The 18,419-nt window shown below is 42.5% G+C and overlaps 1 protein-coding gene across 2 annotated transcripts in view; it reads right to left on the reverse strand.

Annotated features, from left to right (window-relative positions):
• The window catches only part of plxna4 (plexin A4), a 778,998-nt gene that overhangs the window by 67,880 nt on the left and 692,699 nt on the right, over window positions 1-18,419 (reverse strand). For both annotated transcript variants that reach the window (XM_060903436.1, XM_060903437.1), the window contains exon 26: window positions 10,277-10,380. In XM_060903436.1, coding sequence (XP_060759419.1) covers window positions 10,277-10,380 — 104 coding nt within the window. The remainder of the gene's footprint in view (window positions 1-10,276; window positions 10,381-18,419) is intronic.

The raw sequence follows: 18,419 nt of genomic DNA on the forward strand, positions 1-18,419 counted from the left end.
ACCTATATAAACAGGAAAAACGTGGAAGAGTTTGGTCGCATCTAACTACAGCCCCAAAAAATACCATTGGCCATGCTGAGCCTAGCTACATTGCTAACAGGAGTGACAGCGCGTCTGACTGCGTCTGACTGACTGGGAGGTCGCGCAAAGCTCGGAGAGGTACGGAGCAGCTCGTCTCAATTCAGATAAGAGCAGATTTCATTATGGAAGTACGGTGGACTGTTCCTTTAAGTTTGTTTTTGGAAACCAAAACATCATCTAAACAATCTCTGGAGGATGCCTAACTGGAACTGACATGGTACTGTAATACCACTAATGGATGTAAAATTTGTCTTAAATCAACTCGATATTATACACACACATATATTTATATGCAGTGTTGAGAGCTCTAAAATTCCAATGTTTACACACCTTGGCTGTAATTAGGACACGACTGTCACTTGTTTTTATATGGTGGACTTCACGGACCCAGCCACAGACAAAATAATTGTATGACTCCAGCGACTTGTATGCTTTGAGGTCGTCAAGTGTGTAGGCGCTTTTACTATTCACGAAATAGTTCACAATATCAGGGTACGATATGGATGGCAGCCCTGCATAGTCACTTGAAAATGCATCTTTGTCCACTTTGTAGGGGTCAATTCCCCCAATCAAGGCCAGTTTGGCTGCATACCATTGTCGTGAGATGTCGTCTAATGTATCCATATACTTCCGTTTGCTTGATTTTGCCGACATTGATCTTTATTTTAGAAAACTGACTATATAACTTTATAAATTCGTCCGAGATAACGTAGCTGGTAATAGCGATGGTCCGTTTTGTTTGCCCCCCAAGATGGAGGGCATTCCCCGGAATGCCGTGACGTCAATGAAAACTATCTATACAAATGCACTTCCATGGCAGGAAAAAAACTACATTTTGCCGCCTATGTAGTCCCCTATTTATACAAAATTGAGTCATTCAGGATTCAGCCATGCTTTTGCTCAGTGTTAGCAAGTTAGAGGTTTTTAGTTTTCTCCTGAAATGTTTTCTTTTATTTCTTCTTCCTCAGGGTAGTAAAACTCGCTTTCGCTGTGAACGCTGTCGTTATCGCTATCCATGCTGTAAAATTAATGCTATTCTCCTGAGAAATGCTGGCAAACATTTATAAGATTTTTGATAAAAATCACCGCTACGCTGATGGTGCTGACTCGTGGTTAAGCTCGCGTTGGCCTTCGAGAAGTCCGAGGGCGATACATTTTTGTTCCCTCCCACTATAAATCAAAATCTGATTGATTAATTAATTAATTAATCTGTCACTTCCTACATAAACACACACTGCCATGGCCTTCTGTCCCGGCAATGAAGTCCGAACCAATGAGTGAGCAGCTCTAAACTCTTCTCAGCCTCGAGACAACAAACAAAACAATCTCACTCTCGATTTTAATGTTTTCAGGACAGTAATTTCTGTCCTTTCATTTCTGAAGCAAATTTGATAGAAAATGAGGCCAAATTAGAATCAGAAGAGAATAATTATAATGATATTATGAAAAAATGAAAGAAATTAAATATAACATTTGAAACGCTGATATGTTTGGGCTTCTCTGAAGGACTAGAAGGCCCTGATGGTTCCCCTCTGCCAGGCACTGACACGAGAGACTGCTTCCAACAATTACGCTATTTTAAAAAAATAAATAAAAGCAGTTGATATGGAGCGTCCATCGTTCAAGTGAGCTGTTACTATAGAAACGGTAACGTATTCGAATGATCGCATTTACAGCTGCAAAATCGTCAGAGCTGATGATATAGAACAAAGTTCAATGACTTCTGACCAATCAGAATCAAGAATTCAACAGCACTGTGGTACAAACTGTAATATCAGCTGCCTATATTTACTGAGAATCAGTACACACACACACACACACACACACACACGTCATTATTGTTGATTTTATAAGTGGATACACGATTAGGCTGTCATTGCTATGCACAATTTTAGTCACTATGAAGAATATATTTTACACTCCTGTGTAATAATCACAGCCAGTGGCTGCCAGCTATTGTTTGGCTTTTAAAGAAAAAAAGAGAGAGAGAGAGAGAGAGAGAGAGAGAGAGAGAGAGATTTTGTCATCACAACTGGTCACCACATACACACTATTTACCAATGAGTATTAAAAAACATGGACAGCATAACATCTCTAACTAGATAGAGATACTGCTCCCCGGGCGCTCTGGTGCGGCTGCCCACTGCTCTGTGTGTGTGTGTGTGTGTGTGTGTGTGTGTGTGTGTGTGTGTGTTCACTGCTTCAGATGGGTTAAATGCAGAGGATGAATTTCACTGTGCTTGAAGTGTGCATGTGACGAATAAATAAAGGCTTCTTTTTTTTTTTTTTAGAACTCGACGCCAACAGCGTCGATGGGGACGCCTCCGCCCGGTAGACTACACGCCTTATTAAGTTGTGATTTGGGGATGGACATTTGACCTCACAGTAATCTTGACCTGGTGAAATTACTTGTATTAGCCTTGGAGATATTGTGTTCACAAGGTTTTCGGACAGACATTTGACCTCACAGTGACCTTGACCTTAGACCTTTTGATTTCAAAATCTAATCAGTTCATGTTTGTCCCAAAGCGCACAAATGGTGAAAGTTTGGTGAAATTCCTTTCATTAGCCTTTGAGATATCGCGTTCACAAGGTTGCAGGACGGACGCACGCATGCACGGACGCATGCACGGACGGACGGACGGACGGACAACCCGAAAACATAATGCCTTCTGCACCTTACAGTGGCGGAGGCATAAAAAGTGAAGCCACTGCAGGTCTAGCGCCCCTGCTGGTTGGCTGCAGTATAAGCTGTAGCTCCACCCATCCCCATGTGTTTCAACGACAAAATAGCCTCCCCCCCCGTCACCTTCTGTACACGGTCTCATTTGAACAGTTAGCTTTCTCTATGCTGATATCAGCACATTTTAAAAAAAATTTCCTCCAGGGATTAATTTTTAAAGCGTTATTCTACGATATCGTAAGAAGTCATGGATACACTTGGGAATGAAGTGAATGACAGCTTTGGAAACATGCTGGACCTTGGTATTGGGAGAAGGGGGTGGGGCCTAACAAATGAGTAGGGACACCTGACTTCAACTCTCATCTCTATAGTCATTGCTATGTATTACCTGGACCTGACTGCATTGCAAGCAAATACAGCATTCCTTTCAAAAAGCATTATTCACAATATGTGTTTTTAAGCGAACTAAAAAAAACAAAAAAAAACAAACACAAATATGTGCCCAAGAGCTTTATCTTGGGTGGCACGGTGGTGTAGTGGTTAGCACTGTCGCCTCACAGCAAGAAGGTTCTGGGTTCGAGCCCAGCGGCCAGCGAGGGCCTTTCTGTATGGAGTTTGCATGTTCTCCCCATGTCTGCGTGGGTTTCTTCCGGGTTCAAAGACATGCGGTTAGGTTAAAGTGGGGTGGTCTTGGGCTGAAGTGCCCTTGAGCAAGGTACTGAACCCCTGACCGCTCCCCGGGTGCTATAGTATAGCTGCCCACTGCTCTAAGTGCGTGTGTTCACTGCTTCAGATGGGTTAAATGCAGATGATGAATCTCACTGTGCATGTGACAAATAAAGGTTTCTTCTTATCTAGATAGCATTAGCTAGCCATTTTCTGCGTTGAAATTAAAACTGAAAACATTTACAAGTTAATTTGCATTTTTATAATCTTTAGTTGATGAACATCTGCAGATGGTGAGCCTGAATATAAAGCCCCAAATGTAGAAAGGTTAGATCTGTCTGTACACTTGAATTTAGCTACACTTTAACACCGATATAACGAACTCCTTAAGGGACGTCCAAATAGTTCATTATACTGAAAAGTTCGTAATACTGAAATGGAGCCACTTGTCACACCAAACACTCACTCTTATCTAAAACAAGACCAACTGTGTTTAATTTATATTTGCGCATAATTCAATTACATATTTACAGAGTATAGGAAATAAGTCGCTGTCACGCGCCATCGTTTGCTCGCCGGATTTTCTTTCTTTTCAGCCCATCCTGTTGATGGCAGTCATGGACAAATTCTCAGAGCTCATTTTCTTTTGTTTTAAAAGTTGAAATTGAATTTTTCAGGATACCGTATTCTTTTGACACATTTGTTGCTTTCTCACCATGCTTTAGACACTCCAGGATATGAAGTTTATCTTTGGCGGAGAGTATCTTACATTTATGAGTAGCCATGTGACAACAGTGCTTACAGAATAAAGACTCGAGTAAAACTGCTTTTCAGCTCATAAAATAGTCCTTTTTAGGGATTTTTTGAAGTCAGTGATTACCATTCTCGATAATTGTTAGAGATACGTCTGTGAAGGTTCTCAGTCATCCAGGTCATTGTAAACCGTAGGTTCTAAAGAAGGCAACTGGACTTGCCTGAAATCCTTGAAGATGTTTCACCTCTCATCCGAAAGGCTTCTTCAGTTCTGTCTGACTAGTGGGGAGTTCCAGGTATTTATCCTCCAGTGGACCAAAAGCAACCTTAAGAAGAGTCGCTGAGGTTACATGGGTCGTTGACCCTCTCAGTCATCCTGTAGGTGTCATTCCCTACATTTCTGGACTATCTGAGAAACTCAGGAGGATCTTCTACAAACACAACGTTCCTGTACATTTCAGACCCAGTAACACTCTGAGGCAGAAACTGGTCCACCCTAAGGACAGAATACCCAGACACAAACAGGACAACATAGTGTGAGGAACGCACAGACCTGTACATTGGGCAAATGAAACAACCGCTTCACAAGCGCATTGGCTCAACACAGGAGAGCCAGAACCTCAGGCCAGGACTCTGCAGTCTATCTTCATCTCAATAATAAAGGACACTCGTTTCAGGACTGCAATGTTTGCATTCTAGCCAGAGAAGACCGGTGGTTTGAAAGAGGAGTAAAAGAAGCCATCTTCGTCAACCTGGAATGACCATCACTGAACAGAGCAGGTGGTCTGAGACACCACTTATCAGCCACCTACAATGCAGTCCTTGGTACACTTCCCAGAAAACTGAATACACATCCACACCAAAACTCAGCTGCCTTCAATGACTCACATGATGGCAGAGAGCCAATGACCCACAGATCACCCTAACGACCCTCTAGGCTGCTAACATCGTTCACACCCAGCCTTCAATAACCCTAACACCTACAGGATGACTCAACGACCCATGTGACCTCAAAGACTCTCCTTAGGGTTGCTTTTGGTCCACGAGAGGATAAATCCCTGGAATTCCTCACTAGTCAGACAGAACTGAAGAAGCCTTTCAGATGAGAGGTGAAACGTCTTCAAGGATTTCAAGCAAGTCTAGTTGCCTTCTTTAGCACTTACTGTTTAATTGTTCAAGATTGACACCTAAGCGAGACAAATTAAGCCTTTGTTTTATGGTGTTAACACGTACTGTTAACTCGACTGCGGACTTGATAACTTAGGCCCTGTCCACATGGCAACGGATTCAGGTGACTCCGATACAATTGCTTATCGTTTAGGCCTGGCGTCCACACGGCACCGGCGTTTTGGGTGCCCAAAACGCAATCTTTTTGAGAACGGGTTCCAGAGTGGAAAGATCTGGCAACGTTGCCGTTGTGAAGTCGTCTGGATGAGTAGAACGGATTTGTTTACGATGACGTCACAACCACATGACTGTGAGTGCTTCACGCCGGGTAGAAGTGTAACGAATATCACCAGGAAAAAGCCTTACAGAGCACTAGTGAGAGTGAAACACAAGCTTGGATATTATTATTATTATTATTATTATTATTATTATTATTATGTTCAGTGTTAGTTCACAGTAGTAATGCAAGAAGCAGAATAGTGACAGTAATAGTGAAGCAAAAACATGCAATTGTACAAACACTGCAGCTCTACAGCAAAATATTCATTTATGAAATGGTCTGATTCTTAACACCAGTAGTGCCAATGATCTTCTCATTGCGATGCGAGTTGTCAACAAATCCTATAACTTGGTTCATAAAACACGCTTACAAAATATTTTCACTGTGAATATTTATTGTGTAATGGTGCAATCCCGCCAGCAAAAATAGGGGAAAAAAGGAGCGATCTCACCTCTTCAGATGTTGATTTAAGTCCGACAATACATTCCTCAAAAAGGGTGTAGAGGAGCAAATTAATCCAATTTATTCCGGACCATTAAAGACGCCGCCTTCCGCGTAGAATCATACGTCATCCTCGCTGCCATATTGGAGAGGTCAAAGCGGAGAATAAAGATTAGCTGCGTTTAACTGTACCAACAGGTTTACCGTCCAAACGAGATCATATGGGATTACCTTTCACAGGTGAGAAACAAATTAATCCATCAACGTGTATCATTCAATTTATTCCGGACCATTAAAGACGCCGCCTTCCGCGTAGAATCATGTGTCATCCTCGCCGCCATTTTGGAGAGGTCAAAGCGGAGAATAAAGATTAGCTGCGTTTAACTGTACCAACAGGTTTGCCGTCCAAACGAGATCACATGGGATTACCTTTCACAGGTGAGACTGGAAAAATACTTTTCATTGTATTTGGTCATTATAATGTAATTTTACGAACAGATTTTCCTGACTTTGTGGCTAATATGAAGTCTCGCGCATAATAGTTTATGCGCATGCGTCCTTACTACTTCTATTGTTCTGGTGTCTCCGAAGGGACCGTCTTACAGCGCCCCTAGAGGTGTGGCATGTGTATTGCATCATTTTCAGCAAGCGTTGCGTTGCCATATGGACCTGATATTTTACTGATCGTTGCCCATTTGGACGCGATATATTTTTATATAACATCACGTTGCCGTTGTCGTGTGGATGTAGCCTTATTGTTTGTCTCTGGGGAAAGAGGAGCGCATGGCTCACTGATGTTTTACTGAAGACTCCAATTCATTGTCATTAAAGTTGGGGGACGCAAACTTATTTCATTATGTGCAAAAGTTTGTACTAAGCGTTTGTTATAGCGGTGTTGTAGTGTTTGTGAACCCTTTCAAATTTTCTATATTTCTGCATAAATATGACCTAAAACATCATCAGATTTTCACACAAGTCCTAAAAGTAGATAAAGAGAACCCAGTTAAACAAATGAGATAAAAATATGATACTTGGTCATTTATTTATTGAGGAAAATGATCCAATATTACATATCTGTGAGTGGCAAAAGTATGTGAACCTTTGCTTTCAGTATCTGGTGTGACCCCCTTGTGCAGCAATAACTGCAACTAAACGTTTGCGGTAACTGTTGATCAGTCCTGCACACCGGCTTGGAGGAATTTTAGCCCGTTCCTCCGTACAGAACAGCTTCAACTCTGGGATGTTGGTGAGTTTCCTCACATGAACTGCTCGCTTCAGGTCCTTCCACAACATTTCCATTGGATTAAGGTCAGGACTTTGACTTGGCCATGCCAGAACATTAACTTTATTCTTCTTTAACCATTCTTTGGTAGAACGACTTGTGAGCTTAGGGTCGTTGTCTTGCTGCATGACCCACCTTCTCTTGAGATTCAGTTCATGGACAGATGTCCTGACATTTTCCTTTAGAATTTGCTGGTATAATTCAGAATTCACTGTTCCATCAATGATGGCAAGCCATCCTGGCTCAGATGCAGCAAAAGAGACCCAAACCATGATACTACCACCACCATGTTTCACAGATGGGATAAGGTTCTTATGCTGGAATGCAGTGTTTTCCTTTCTCCAAACATAACACTTCTCATTCAGCCCAAAAAGTTCTATTTTGGTCTCATCCATCCACAAAACATTTTTCCAATAGCCTTCTGGCTTGTCCACATGATCTTTAGCAAACTGCAGACGAGCAGCAATGTTCTTTTTGGAGAGCAGTGGCTTTCTCCTTGCAACCCTGCCATGCACACCATTGTTGTTCAGTGTTCTCCTGATGGTGGACTCATGAACATTAACATTAGCCAATGTGAGAGAGGCCTTCAGTTGCTTAGAAGTTACCCTGGGGTCATTTGTGACCTTGTCGAATATTACACGCCTTGCTCTTGGAGTGATCTTTGTTGGTCGACCACTCCTGGGGAGGGTAACAATGGTCTTGAATTTCCTCCATTTGTACACAATCTGTCTGACTGTGGATTGGTGGAGTCCAAACTCTTTAGAGATGGTTTTGTAACCTTTTCCAGCCTGATGAGCATCAACAACGCTTTTTCTGAGGTCCTCAGAAATCTCCTTTGTTCGTGCCATGATACACTTCCACAAACATGTGTTGTAAAGATCAGACTTTGATAGATCCCTGTTCTTTAAATAAAACAGGGTGCCCACTCACACCTGATTGTCATACCATTGTTTGAAAACACCTGACTCTAATTTCACCTTCAAATTAACTGCTAATCCTAGACGTTCACATACTTTTGCCACTCACAGATATGTAATATTGGATCATTTTCCTCAATAAATAAATGACCAAGTATAATATTTTTGTCTCATTTGTTTAACTGGGTTCTCTTTATCTACTTTTAGGACTTGTGTGAAAATCTGATGATGTTTTTGGTCATATTTAAGCAGAAATATAGACAATTCTAAAGGGTTCACAAACTTTCAAGCACCACTGCATTTATCTGTTTGAAGCAGAAAATTACTGGTTTCCTTGCAGCACTGATATTACTGACTGGTACTCTCCTCCTCCGATCTTATGACTTACTTTTATTGGTAAAGTTATAGTTGAAAACAAAACCAGTCAAGCTCTGTGATCTCAGTAACTTTTTCAGAAACTGCTGATTTCCTGCGATTTTCACAAACAGTCTGTAGAGTTCATACAGGATGAGAGGGGTCAGAGGAGAACGGTTAGTTTGAGCTGACAGGAAGTTGAACCTGATAACCACTCCTTACAACCGTGTTGAGCAGAAAAGCATCTCACTAAAACTGCAGGTTCAGGTGTACAGGTGGTGGCTGAGTGTATATTTAACAGTTATTTCATGAAATCGAGTCGTACATGAGCTGATGGCGCTGTAATCCATGTACGGTGAGATTGAGTGGAATAACTGTTTCATTCTATCCACATTCACTGGATTTTGAGAAAGAGCATTTTTATTTGTATTTTTTTTTTGCAAATTCGATAAATAAAACCTTCATACAAAACATCCGACAAAATCATTTCCGCTTAGAATGTAAACAAACCGATGAAATGACAGGAGCAATTTGTAAAAAATGCTATAATAATAATTCTTGAAAAAAAATCCATTCTTACAATCAAATACTTTCATTCTGTATTTTGTTACTTTTTTTGTATTTTTGGGGGTTTTGTTTTCGAGTAGAGTTTTTATTTCGTCCTTGGTTGATTCAGCAACACACTCCGCCATTTTGTTTTCTTCTTCTTCAGGGTTATTTTGAGGGTTGGCAAACAAACTTAAAGATACATTACTGCCACCGACTGGGCTGGAATGTGGAACAGGAGATATCTGGGGTGTGTTTGGGAAAAAAAAATTCTTTTAGCTATTTCTGTTTCTTTTAAATACTTGACAACAAAGTGATATATCTGACCTGAGTTGCGCCACCATTTTGTTTTTCTCTACTCACAGTGTATGAGCCGATATCCTAGTCGTAGCGTGGCCAATCAGAGCGCGCGATTGCTCATATCTAGTGAATGTGTATAGAATAAATTGAGATATGTCACATTTTGGCAAGAAAAATGAATATAGTTTAGTTTGATAATATGCGTATAGTATATATTTAAATATAAAAACATATAAGAGCATTAATATTTAAAACTGCAATTTGTGATTGATCTTGCAGTCAGAGCTTCACTTACAGAAAATGAATCTCCACTTCCTGACCAATCATCTCATCTCATCTCATTATCTCAAGCCGCTTTATCCTTCTACAGGGTCGCAGGCAAGCTGGAGCCTATCCCAGCTGACTACGGGCGAAAGGCGGGGTACACCCTGGACAAGTCGCCAGGTCATCACAGGGCTGACACATAGACACAGACAACCATTCACACTCACATTCACACCTACGCTCAATTTAGAGTCACCAGTTAACCTAACCTGCATGTCTTTGGACTGTGGGGGAAACCGGAGCACCCGGAGGAAACCCACGCGGACACGGGGAGAACATGCAAACTCCACACAGAAAGGCCCTCGCCGGCCCCGGGGCTCGAACCCAGGACCTTCTTGCTGTGAGGCGACAGCGCTAACCACTACACCACCGTGCCGCCCCTGACCAATCAGACGTGAGAATTCCACATCGCTGCTACTCCTTATAGGATCCCTGTCCGTAGATATGCTGTATAATGGAAAAGGCTATATTCCGAGTCGTACCTGGTAATGAGACAGCATGTTGAGCCTCTTCCAGTCACTCTCGATCCTCGTGGTCGTGTCCTCATCCTGCAGGATGATCCGAACCCCTCTGCCTTGACGCCACTCTGCAAAAAAAAAAAAAATTAAAGACAAAAACATTCACGAGGACTGTAATGATGAGAAGCTGAAAACATCACAAGCACATTTACACATTCTCCTGTCTTCCTGAGTTGAAACTGTTTCCTGTGGAGGCAAAGTCAAAAGAAAAAGGCTTCTTCTGTGGAAGAGAAAGATTTAATGATCAGGCTTTCTTCTTGAAAACAGTGTGATTCACACTGAGAGAGAGAACAAGGTCAAGAGACAGCGAGAGGAGAACAAGTGCGAAAGAACGAATGAGGCGGAGGAAACAAGGCAAAGCGGGAGAAGGACTGAAATAGGAAGGTGGAAGACAGGTAAATTAATCTCGCTTTCTGCTCTTTGGGTCGTCGCGGCTGCCGGATCGATGGGAGTGATTAGGCCTGGTACACAAAGCCACTTCCTTTTTCATCTGCAGAAGCCCGAGCCCGAACGGCTCTAATCGACCTACGCTAAGCCTCCTGCCAAGCTCTTATTGCACTTCCACAGCAATTTCTAGAGAAACAGAGAAATTGCTTCTCTTCTGTGTATCGCCTCTGCTCCAGCCGGCCCCTGGGAGCCCTTCAGAAGACCTGCGCCTGTGCAGCTTTAGATCCAGAGGTGCGTTATGATGAGAAGAGAAACACAGCCCTGAATTAACTAAATATGTCCTTCTGCAGCCACAAAAGACAGGCAAGGGTCATTGTTTCCGTCTTTTTCGATTCCAATCATGCCATAAATGAATGTGTGATTGGGTTGGGGGGCAGAGAGAGAGATCCCTCGTCACGGCTGCTATCTCTGCTGCTTGTGACTCGATAAACAAAACAGCAATCACAGTGAGAGATGATGAAACATGTGGATCTCTGGGGGATGAGGAGAAACTTTGCATTCCAAATCATCAGGAGAGAGAAAGAAAGAGCGAGCGAGAGAGAGAGAGAGTAAAAATTTTTCCTATTGTTTTATTCCTCAGTACTGTACCTTTCTCTATCAATATGCAAATGAGCTACTCCAGAGAGGACAAAATAAACAAATGGAACGTAGAGCAGGGATTGAAATAAAGACAGAGTGATAGAGAAAGAAAAGAATTTGCTCTCAGATTGTCTGGACTGCCAAAACCCACCGTGGATGTTCTCACACAGAGCAGGGAAAAGGAAAAGGATAAAAAGCGACAGCCTGAGAAAGTCTCTTCACATTTTTGGGAGCTGGGTTCAAAGTTGAGTTGCGTGTACAGAGTGAGGATTAAATTCAGACTTCAAACGTCTGAAGTTGCATCATCTTGGGTGTCTCGGTTACACGAGATAGTGACCTTGAACTTCAGGACATTATTTTTCATGTGTGATATCAACTGGATCAAGTGCTGTTTTATAAGCTGACAATTAATTTAGAAGTCATATTTTATATATATTTCACTGGCCACTTGCACAACGCATCAAATCACGCAGATACGAATCAAGAGCTTCAGTTAACGTTCACAATCAGTGCGTTTACATGCACATCCAAATCGAGCTACTGTCGGTAATCGAGCTAAGGGTCCCAGCAGGGGTGCCAGAGAAATCCAATCCTACATGCACACAAGGAAATCGAGCTATTGTGTGAGGTACATTGTGCACCCGAGCCACAGGTGGCGCTACATGCCCCATCGTGTTGGTACACTTCCGGTTGTCGTCATGAAGAAGAGTTATTCAAGAGTATAAACAAAGTTATCAGTTTCGTGTTCACAAGAAGAACGACGACGAGGACAGCAACATCAAGATATATTATATATATATATATATTAGTGCTGTCAAGCGATTAAAATATTTAATCGCGATTAATGTTGCGACTGTAATAGTTAACTCGCGATTAATCGCAATTTAATCACACGTTTTTGTCACATGAAAAACCATTGTAATTCTCTTATCAGCATAAAAAAGTGAATGGGCTTGCTTTGTACCAATGTTTTTTTTTTTTACTGCAGAGCATAACATGTCACAGCCACTGCAAAGTCGGGCTGGAGCCGCGGATGGGAAAACGAAACCTAAGCCGAGCACCGTGGCTCGAGGCGCGCGCGCCCTGCCCGCGCTGGTTCTTTGGGGGAGGAGGGCAGAGGACTCTGGCTGTGCGGGGCATGGCATTACAGTCTAGCTGCTATCGGTTTTCTAAGCAAAGTCTCTGTTCCAAGTTCCTGCCAGTTTCAAAAGCTTATGAAAAACCTACATCATGTCACAGAGCGTTAATCTCGCGATAAAAAAATTATCGCCGTTAAAATTGAGTCAAGTTAACGCGTTAATAACGCAACATTTTTGACAGCACTAATATATATATATTCAACTCCTTAAGCTGAATGAGCATGAACTCTATCTCCTCATTGCTCCAGAAGTCCACGTTTCTACTACTGTTGTCATGCCGACCGAGGCTATTGTGTTTCCCGCTTGTGGTCTCGTCACTCGTCACTTCTGGAAGGGGCAGTGCTGAAGTAAGTAGCTCGACTACGTAGCTCGATAGGGTTTACATGCACTAAGTAGCTCGGCTACAATCGCATAATCTAGGTCGCGTAGCTCGATTACGAGAAATCCAGTTCGGTTCGATTTCAGCCAAGCTAAGGTGTTTCCATGGCATTTAGAACTTCGATTTCAGTCGAGCTACGGCAGAAATTCGATTTTCTCTATGTGCATGTAAACGCACTGACTGTTCAAACATCCGAATGGGAAAAATTGTGATCTCACAGTGAAGTGTGACTTTCTTTCACTGTGGTATGGGTGTTGGTTTGAGCTGGTTTGAGTATTTCAGAAGCTGCTGATCTCCTGGGGTTTTCACACACAACAGTCTCTAGAGTTTACACAGAATGGTGCGAAAAACAAAAAACACTGCGTGAGTGAGCGACAGTTCTGTGGGTGGAAACAAACGCCTTGTTGATGAGAGAGGGTCAGAGGGAAATGGACAGATTGAGCAGTTTGAGCTTTTTTGCCAGGAAGGATATAGTAACTCAGATAACCACTCTTTACAACCGTGGTGAACAGAAAAGCATCTCAGCATGCAACAGTAGAAGAACACATTGGGTTCCACTCCTGCAGCCAAGAACAAGTTCCTATTAAAGTGGCCAGTGAGTGTATTTAATGTATGCACACACTAGGATTATAGTATGCTGTATAGCTAATATAGTAGACTCCTATTTGATAATCATTACACCATCACTTTGTTCTTCCAGTATATCACCTTTTAACTTTTTTTTTAATTTCTTGCTTTTGTGTTACATCATATTACATTCGATGACAAAGAACAAATGCTATTTCCTTATTCAGTCCACATCTTCTATCCCTGCAAGTGCTTGTGTTTAAAGAGACAGTGGTGAAAGAAAGTCGATTTAAGCAGGTACGTAACCCGACTCTGAATACGCATAACTTTCCTGTGTAAATACTGATGTAACGTTTTTCTTTTACTTTAGTCTGAAAACGGCTCACAGAGCAGGGGCGGATCCAAACCGATGCAACTGATGCATGTGCATCACTCAGAAATATATGTGCACCACTTGGTATCGATCACGAGGCATTTGTTTGCTTTACCGCTAGCTGACTACATGGACTATAGAGGATGTGCAGTCACGTGACCCGTCCGTGTTTACTCCGCCATATTGGACGGCTTCAGGATTGTTTACCTTGCGCGAGCGTAATGGATCCAGGGAGTAATCCCCAAGAAAATTCGGAAAATACCCCATCTACATCGCGCGATAACTTGTCTAAGTTTGTTCAGCATCTTGAAGGTGACGTGAGGCAGCGTTACGTGGAAAAGTGTTCCAGGTTGGGGATTGCAGATCCGTACAACGTGCCGCAATCCTTGTTCAGGGAAATTCGGAGCTGCGGTGCCGGCGATTTGCCCGATCTGGCCTACCATGCCATTTACAATTTTCTTGTTAATCATGAATCGTGTTACACTGGCAAAGCCCTCAAAGCTTACAAGAGCCTGGAAGCTTATAAATATTTTGTTGCGGGATGGGTATCCCAACTATACCTCTGGAAGGTCCCGAAGAAGAATGTCTACTTGATAAGCTCACGGGTAAGTGGCATTAAGACGTTTATCATAAAGAGACTATGCAGGACGTTTTACTGTAAGAATGTTCGAAATCTAAACTCAGTTCCAGATAATGACAGGGTTGTAAATATGTATGTTTTTGTCTGGAAAAAAATCACAAATCACCGCTATCTTTATCTGTGCAGAATTATTATTGAATTAGAAGATTACGCCTACCTGATATGAAGTGTTCACTACAAATTCGGCTGATAGAACTGGGGTACCAGTTTTCTCTTCGCACAATGGACACCCATTTTGCGCGTCTCTCCTCGTCTGTGGGGAATCTATAAAATGACACGCCCTCCTTTTGGCCCTGTCTATTGGTACAACCAAATGCTGAACAAGATATAACCATTCTCGAAAGATCTACTCCCACACACTTGATAATTAGAACGGGTTCGTCTAAGTTCTACACGCGGCCATGCCGTCCAAGATGGCAGATAAACAAATATCATGTGACCTCGTGACGTCACGTGCACGCTCTCTATAGCCATGCTCAACCAACAGACCAGTGGTTCAGGATCCGACCACCTGTGGTAAGTGATGATGCTTACCTGACCTAATTACCTGTATTCTCACGATGCTTTCTATAGCGCGACCTGAGACAAAGAATCTAGGTCAAACCAGTAAAATACTCCAGAAGTAGGCCGAAATTGAAATTTGTCACGAATAATGGGCCGAGCCGCGGTTGTAATGGGCTGTGCCTGGGCTGTTTCAGAAGGTCTTGGGGAGAGGGAGGTGCCTGTAAAGTTTGGTGGGGCTAGGGCTTTTGGTGGCTGAGTTATGAGTTTTTAAATCCCTCCGTGCGCGCGTGGCTGGAGTCAGGGCGCATATTAAAGTTTTCGGTGAGCCGCGCTCACACGGGGCTTCAGGGGTGAATAGCAAGTCGAGCTGTGGTCATAGTGGGCCGTGGGTGCCCTCTTCGGAAAGGGCTCGGCGTGCTCTACACCTCATCTCATCTCATTATCTCTAGCCGCTTTATCCTTCTACAGGGTCGCAGGCAAGCTGGAGCCTATCCCAGCTGACTACGGGCGAAAGGCGAGGTACACCCTGGACAAGTCGCCAGGTCATCACAGGGCTGACACATAGACACAGACAACCATTCACACTCACATTCACACCTACGCTCAATTTAGAGTCACCAGTTAACCTAACCTGCATGTCTTTGGACTGTGGGGGAAACCGGAGCACCCGGAGGAAACCCACGCGGACACGGGGAGAACATGCAAACTCCACACAGAAAGGCCCTCGCCGGCCCCGGGGCTCGAACCCGGACCTTCTTGCTGTGAGGCGACAGCGCTAACCACTACACCACCGTGCCGCCCCGCGTGCTCTACACCCCTGTGAAAATCCATAGCGATCTGGTGAAATTAGTGAAAATATTTCTGCAAATGTGCATCTCCGTCTTTGACAGAACTGAAATAAACACTCAAATATAGGCTACACTCACATCATGAACGTGCCATGCAAATACAAATCTAAAATTAGAGGCTGAATCCAAATATATAAACAACTAAGAATAAGTTCATAAATAGTTTTCATGACTTTAAAAACCATTTACAAAGAGAAATCCTTCATTTTCAAATCGCATGCCGTTCTGTATTTGCTTATAAGTTTACCACAAGGCAAATAAATCTGTGAATTATTTCACTGTGAGACCAGTCAAAAGCCTGAAACACTGTTTTCCATCTTGTTATCGAAGCTTTCATGCTCAAACCCCAGCATCAGTCTACAGCGGAATATAAATATAGAATTACAGCAAAAAATGTGGACACACAGGGTGTCGCTCGTGGCAAGGCCGATATATTACTTGTTATAAAAACACACCACTTAAATGCAACACAGCTCAGGGAGATAGAGGACAAAAAAAAATTCAGAAAGGAAATGACTAGCTGCTGGGCTGTGATGGACTGCCCTGATTGTAAATTGTACCATGATTAAATGGAAAAATGGAATTGTGCAGACCAACGTGCTGTTATTTTGATTTCTGCTAACTACATCTCTTTCTCCCTGCTGTCAAACCCGTGTGTAAAAATAAGTTCCACCACATACTGTATGTGAGGGTGTATTTGTGGGCGAGGACACTGCGGATTTGTTAAAAAAAGCCCAGGAGACAGTGAGCAGGACTCTCTTTCTCTTGTCCTGTCATCCCAGGCTTCAGTCAATGCCACCGATTTCTGCGCAAAAAAAAATTCCTGACCCTGAAATCGCAAGGCTGTGGCAAAGTCATGCTCTACATCTCTGTGGACATGATTCATGATCGAGGACAAGCTACTCCTCTGTGCACCATTCCATCCAGCATTAAACCTGTTTCAGACAGGACGAAGAAGAGTAACATGTCTTAATATCTTGTAAAGATTGAATATTAAGCCATATTTGGACGAGATTCAATTCCCATAGCATTATTTTCAGATTGTTATTTCCTTCTGGATCTGGCATCGCGGTGCTTTTCTCCTTCCTGTCCTGGTGACTCTGCAGGCAGATTCGGCCTTTTGCATTGCGGCCACTCCCTCATAACATAATTTGGTCATTTTATATAAGGGTCCGTCTCAGAAACTGCTCTCTCATTTGGGACATTATGGTCAAAAAATAAATTTTCTAATTTGACTATTTTTATATTTTATCTCTCATCTCATTATCTCTAGCCGCTTTATCCTTCTACAGGGTCACAGGCGAGCTGGAGCCTATCCCAGCTGACTACGGGTGAAAGGCGGGATACACCCTGGACAAGTCGCCAGGTCATCACAGGGCTGACACATAGACACAGACAACCATTCACACTCACATTCACACCTACGCTCAATTTAGAGTCACCAGTTAACCTAACCTGCATGTCTTTGGACTGTGGGGGAAACCGGAGCACCCGGAGGAAACCCACACGGACACGGGAAGAACATGCAAACTCCACACAGAAAGGCCCTCGCCGGCCACGGGGCTCGAACCCGGACCTTCTTGCTGTGAGGCGACAGCGATAACCACTACACCACCGTGCCGCCCCTTTTATATTTTATATTTACTATTTTTATATTTTTATTATATTTTATTTTTATATTTTATATTTGCGGGACATCACTACCGCACCGGACGGAGTGCGAGGCGGGGGCGGGGCAAAATGACTGGCCGTAGATTCTATCAAAAGTTCTATCTAAATTGACCATGGTTGCAAAATATTGGCCAAAAATACGCAAACACTACGAAATATGAAAGTAAGACAAAAAAGAAAAACATTCTGTTGCCTTATACTGCAAGACTAAAACAAAATAAAACTGTCAAAACTCACCTTTTCAGTGATAACGTCCGAACAGATCACCCGCGTAACAGAGACCGCAAATGGAAGCACGATCAACTTCTAACTGCTGGAGTGGAAAATTCCATTCTACACATGCAAATTGTTAATGCGTGTCCTTCCCCGCACACAAATAACACGCTACGGTAAAAAATAGACCACGACTCATTTTATAGCTTAGAAATTCATACAAGACCAGCTACCATCGTAACATATTCTGTAAGAAACATATTCTATACCTAACTTTCAGCTTTCGTTTTAAAAAACAAAATCGCAGATTTATAACTAAATGTTTAGTGATTTTAAGTTACTACTCTTGGTGAGGTAGTGACCTCGACCCTGAGGCTTTCCGTTTAGATCAAAACACACGATCGTATTGGTTTTGGGTTTGCGGAAAATGGAGTTACAACGGTGATGAAATATTTTGCATGATGTTTTATTACGGTTATGATTATTCTGTGAGCGCACCAATCCTTAGGTGGATAAAGTTACAAATTAAAATACAATTAGTGATAACTGTAGACTTTTCAGTGGACTACAACCTTTTTAAGGGAACGCGATGTAGTCAACCATTTATCATGTCCCAGATCAAGCCGCCATTTTCCCACAAATTTGCAGAATTTTTGCCAAATTCTGAATATTCACATCAAAGATTTAGTTTTATCTGTATTATTTCTTTCATCATTTTATTTCAAATTAAAATCAACATCCCCATTC

This window comes from Neoarius graeffei, chromosome 21, assembly GCF_027579695.1.
Source record: "Neoarius graeffei isolate fNeoGra1 chromosome 21, fNeoGra1.pri, whole genome shotgun sequence".
Classification (NCBI taxonomy): domain Eukaryota; kingdom Metazoa; phylum Chordata; class Actinopteri; order Siluriformes; family Ariidae; genus Neoarius; species Neoarius graeffei.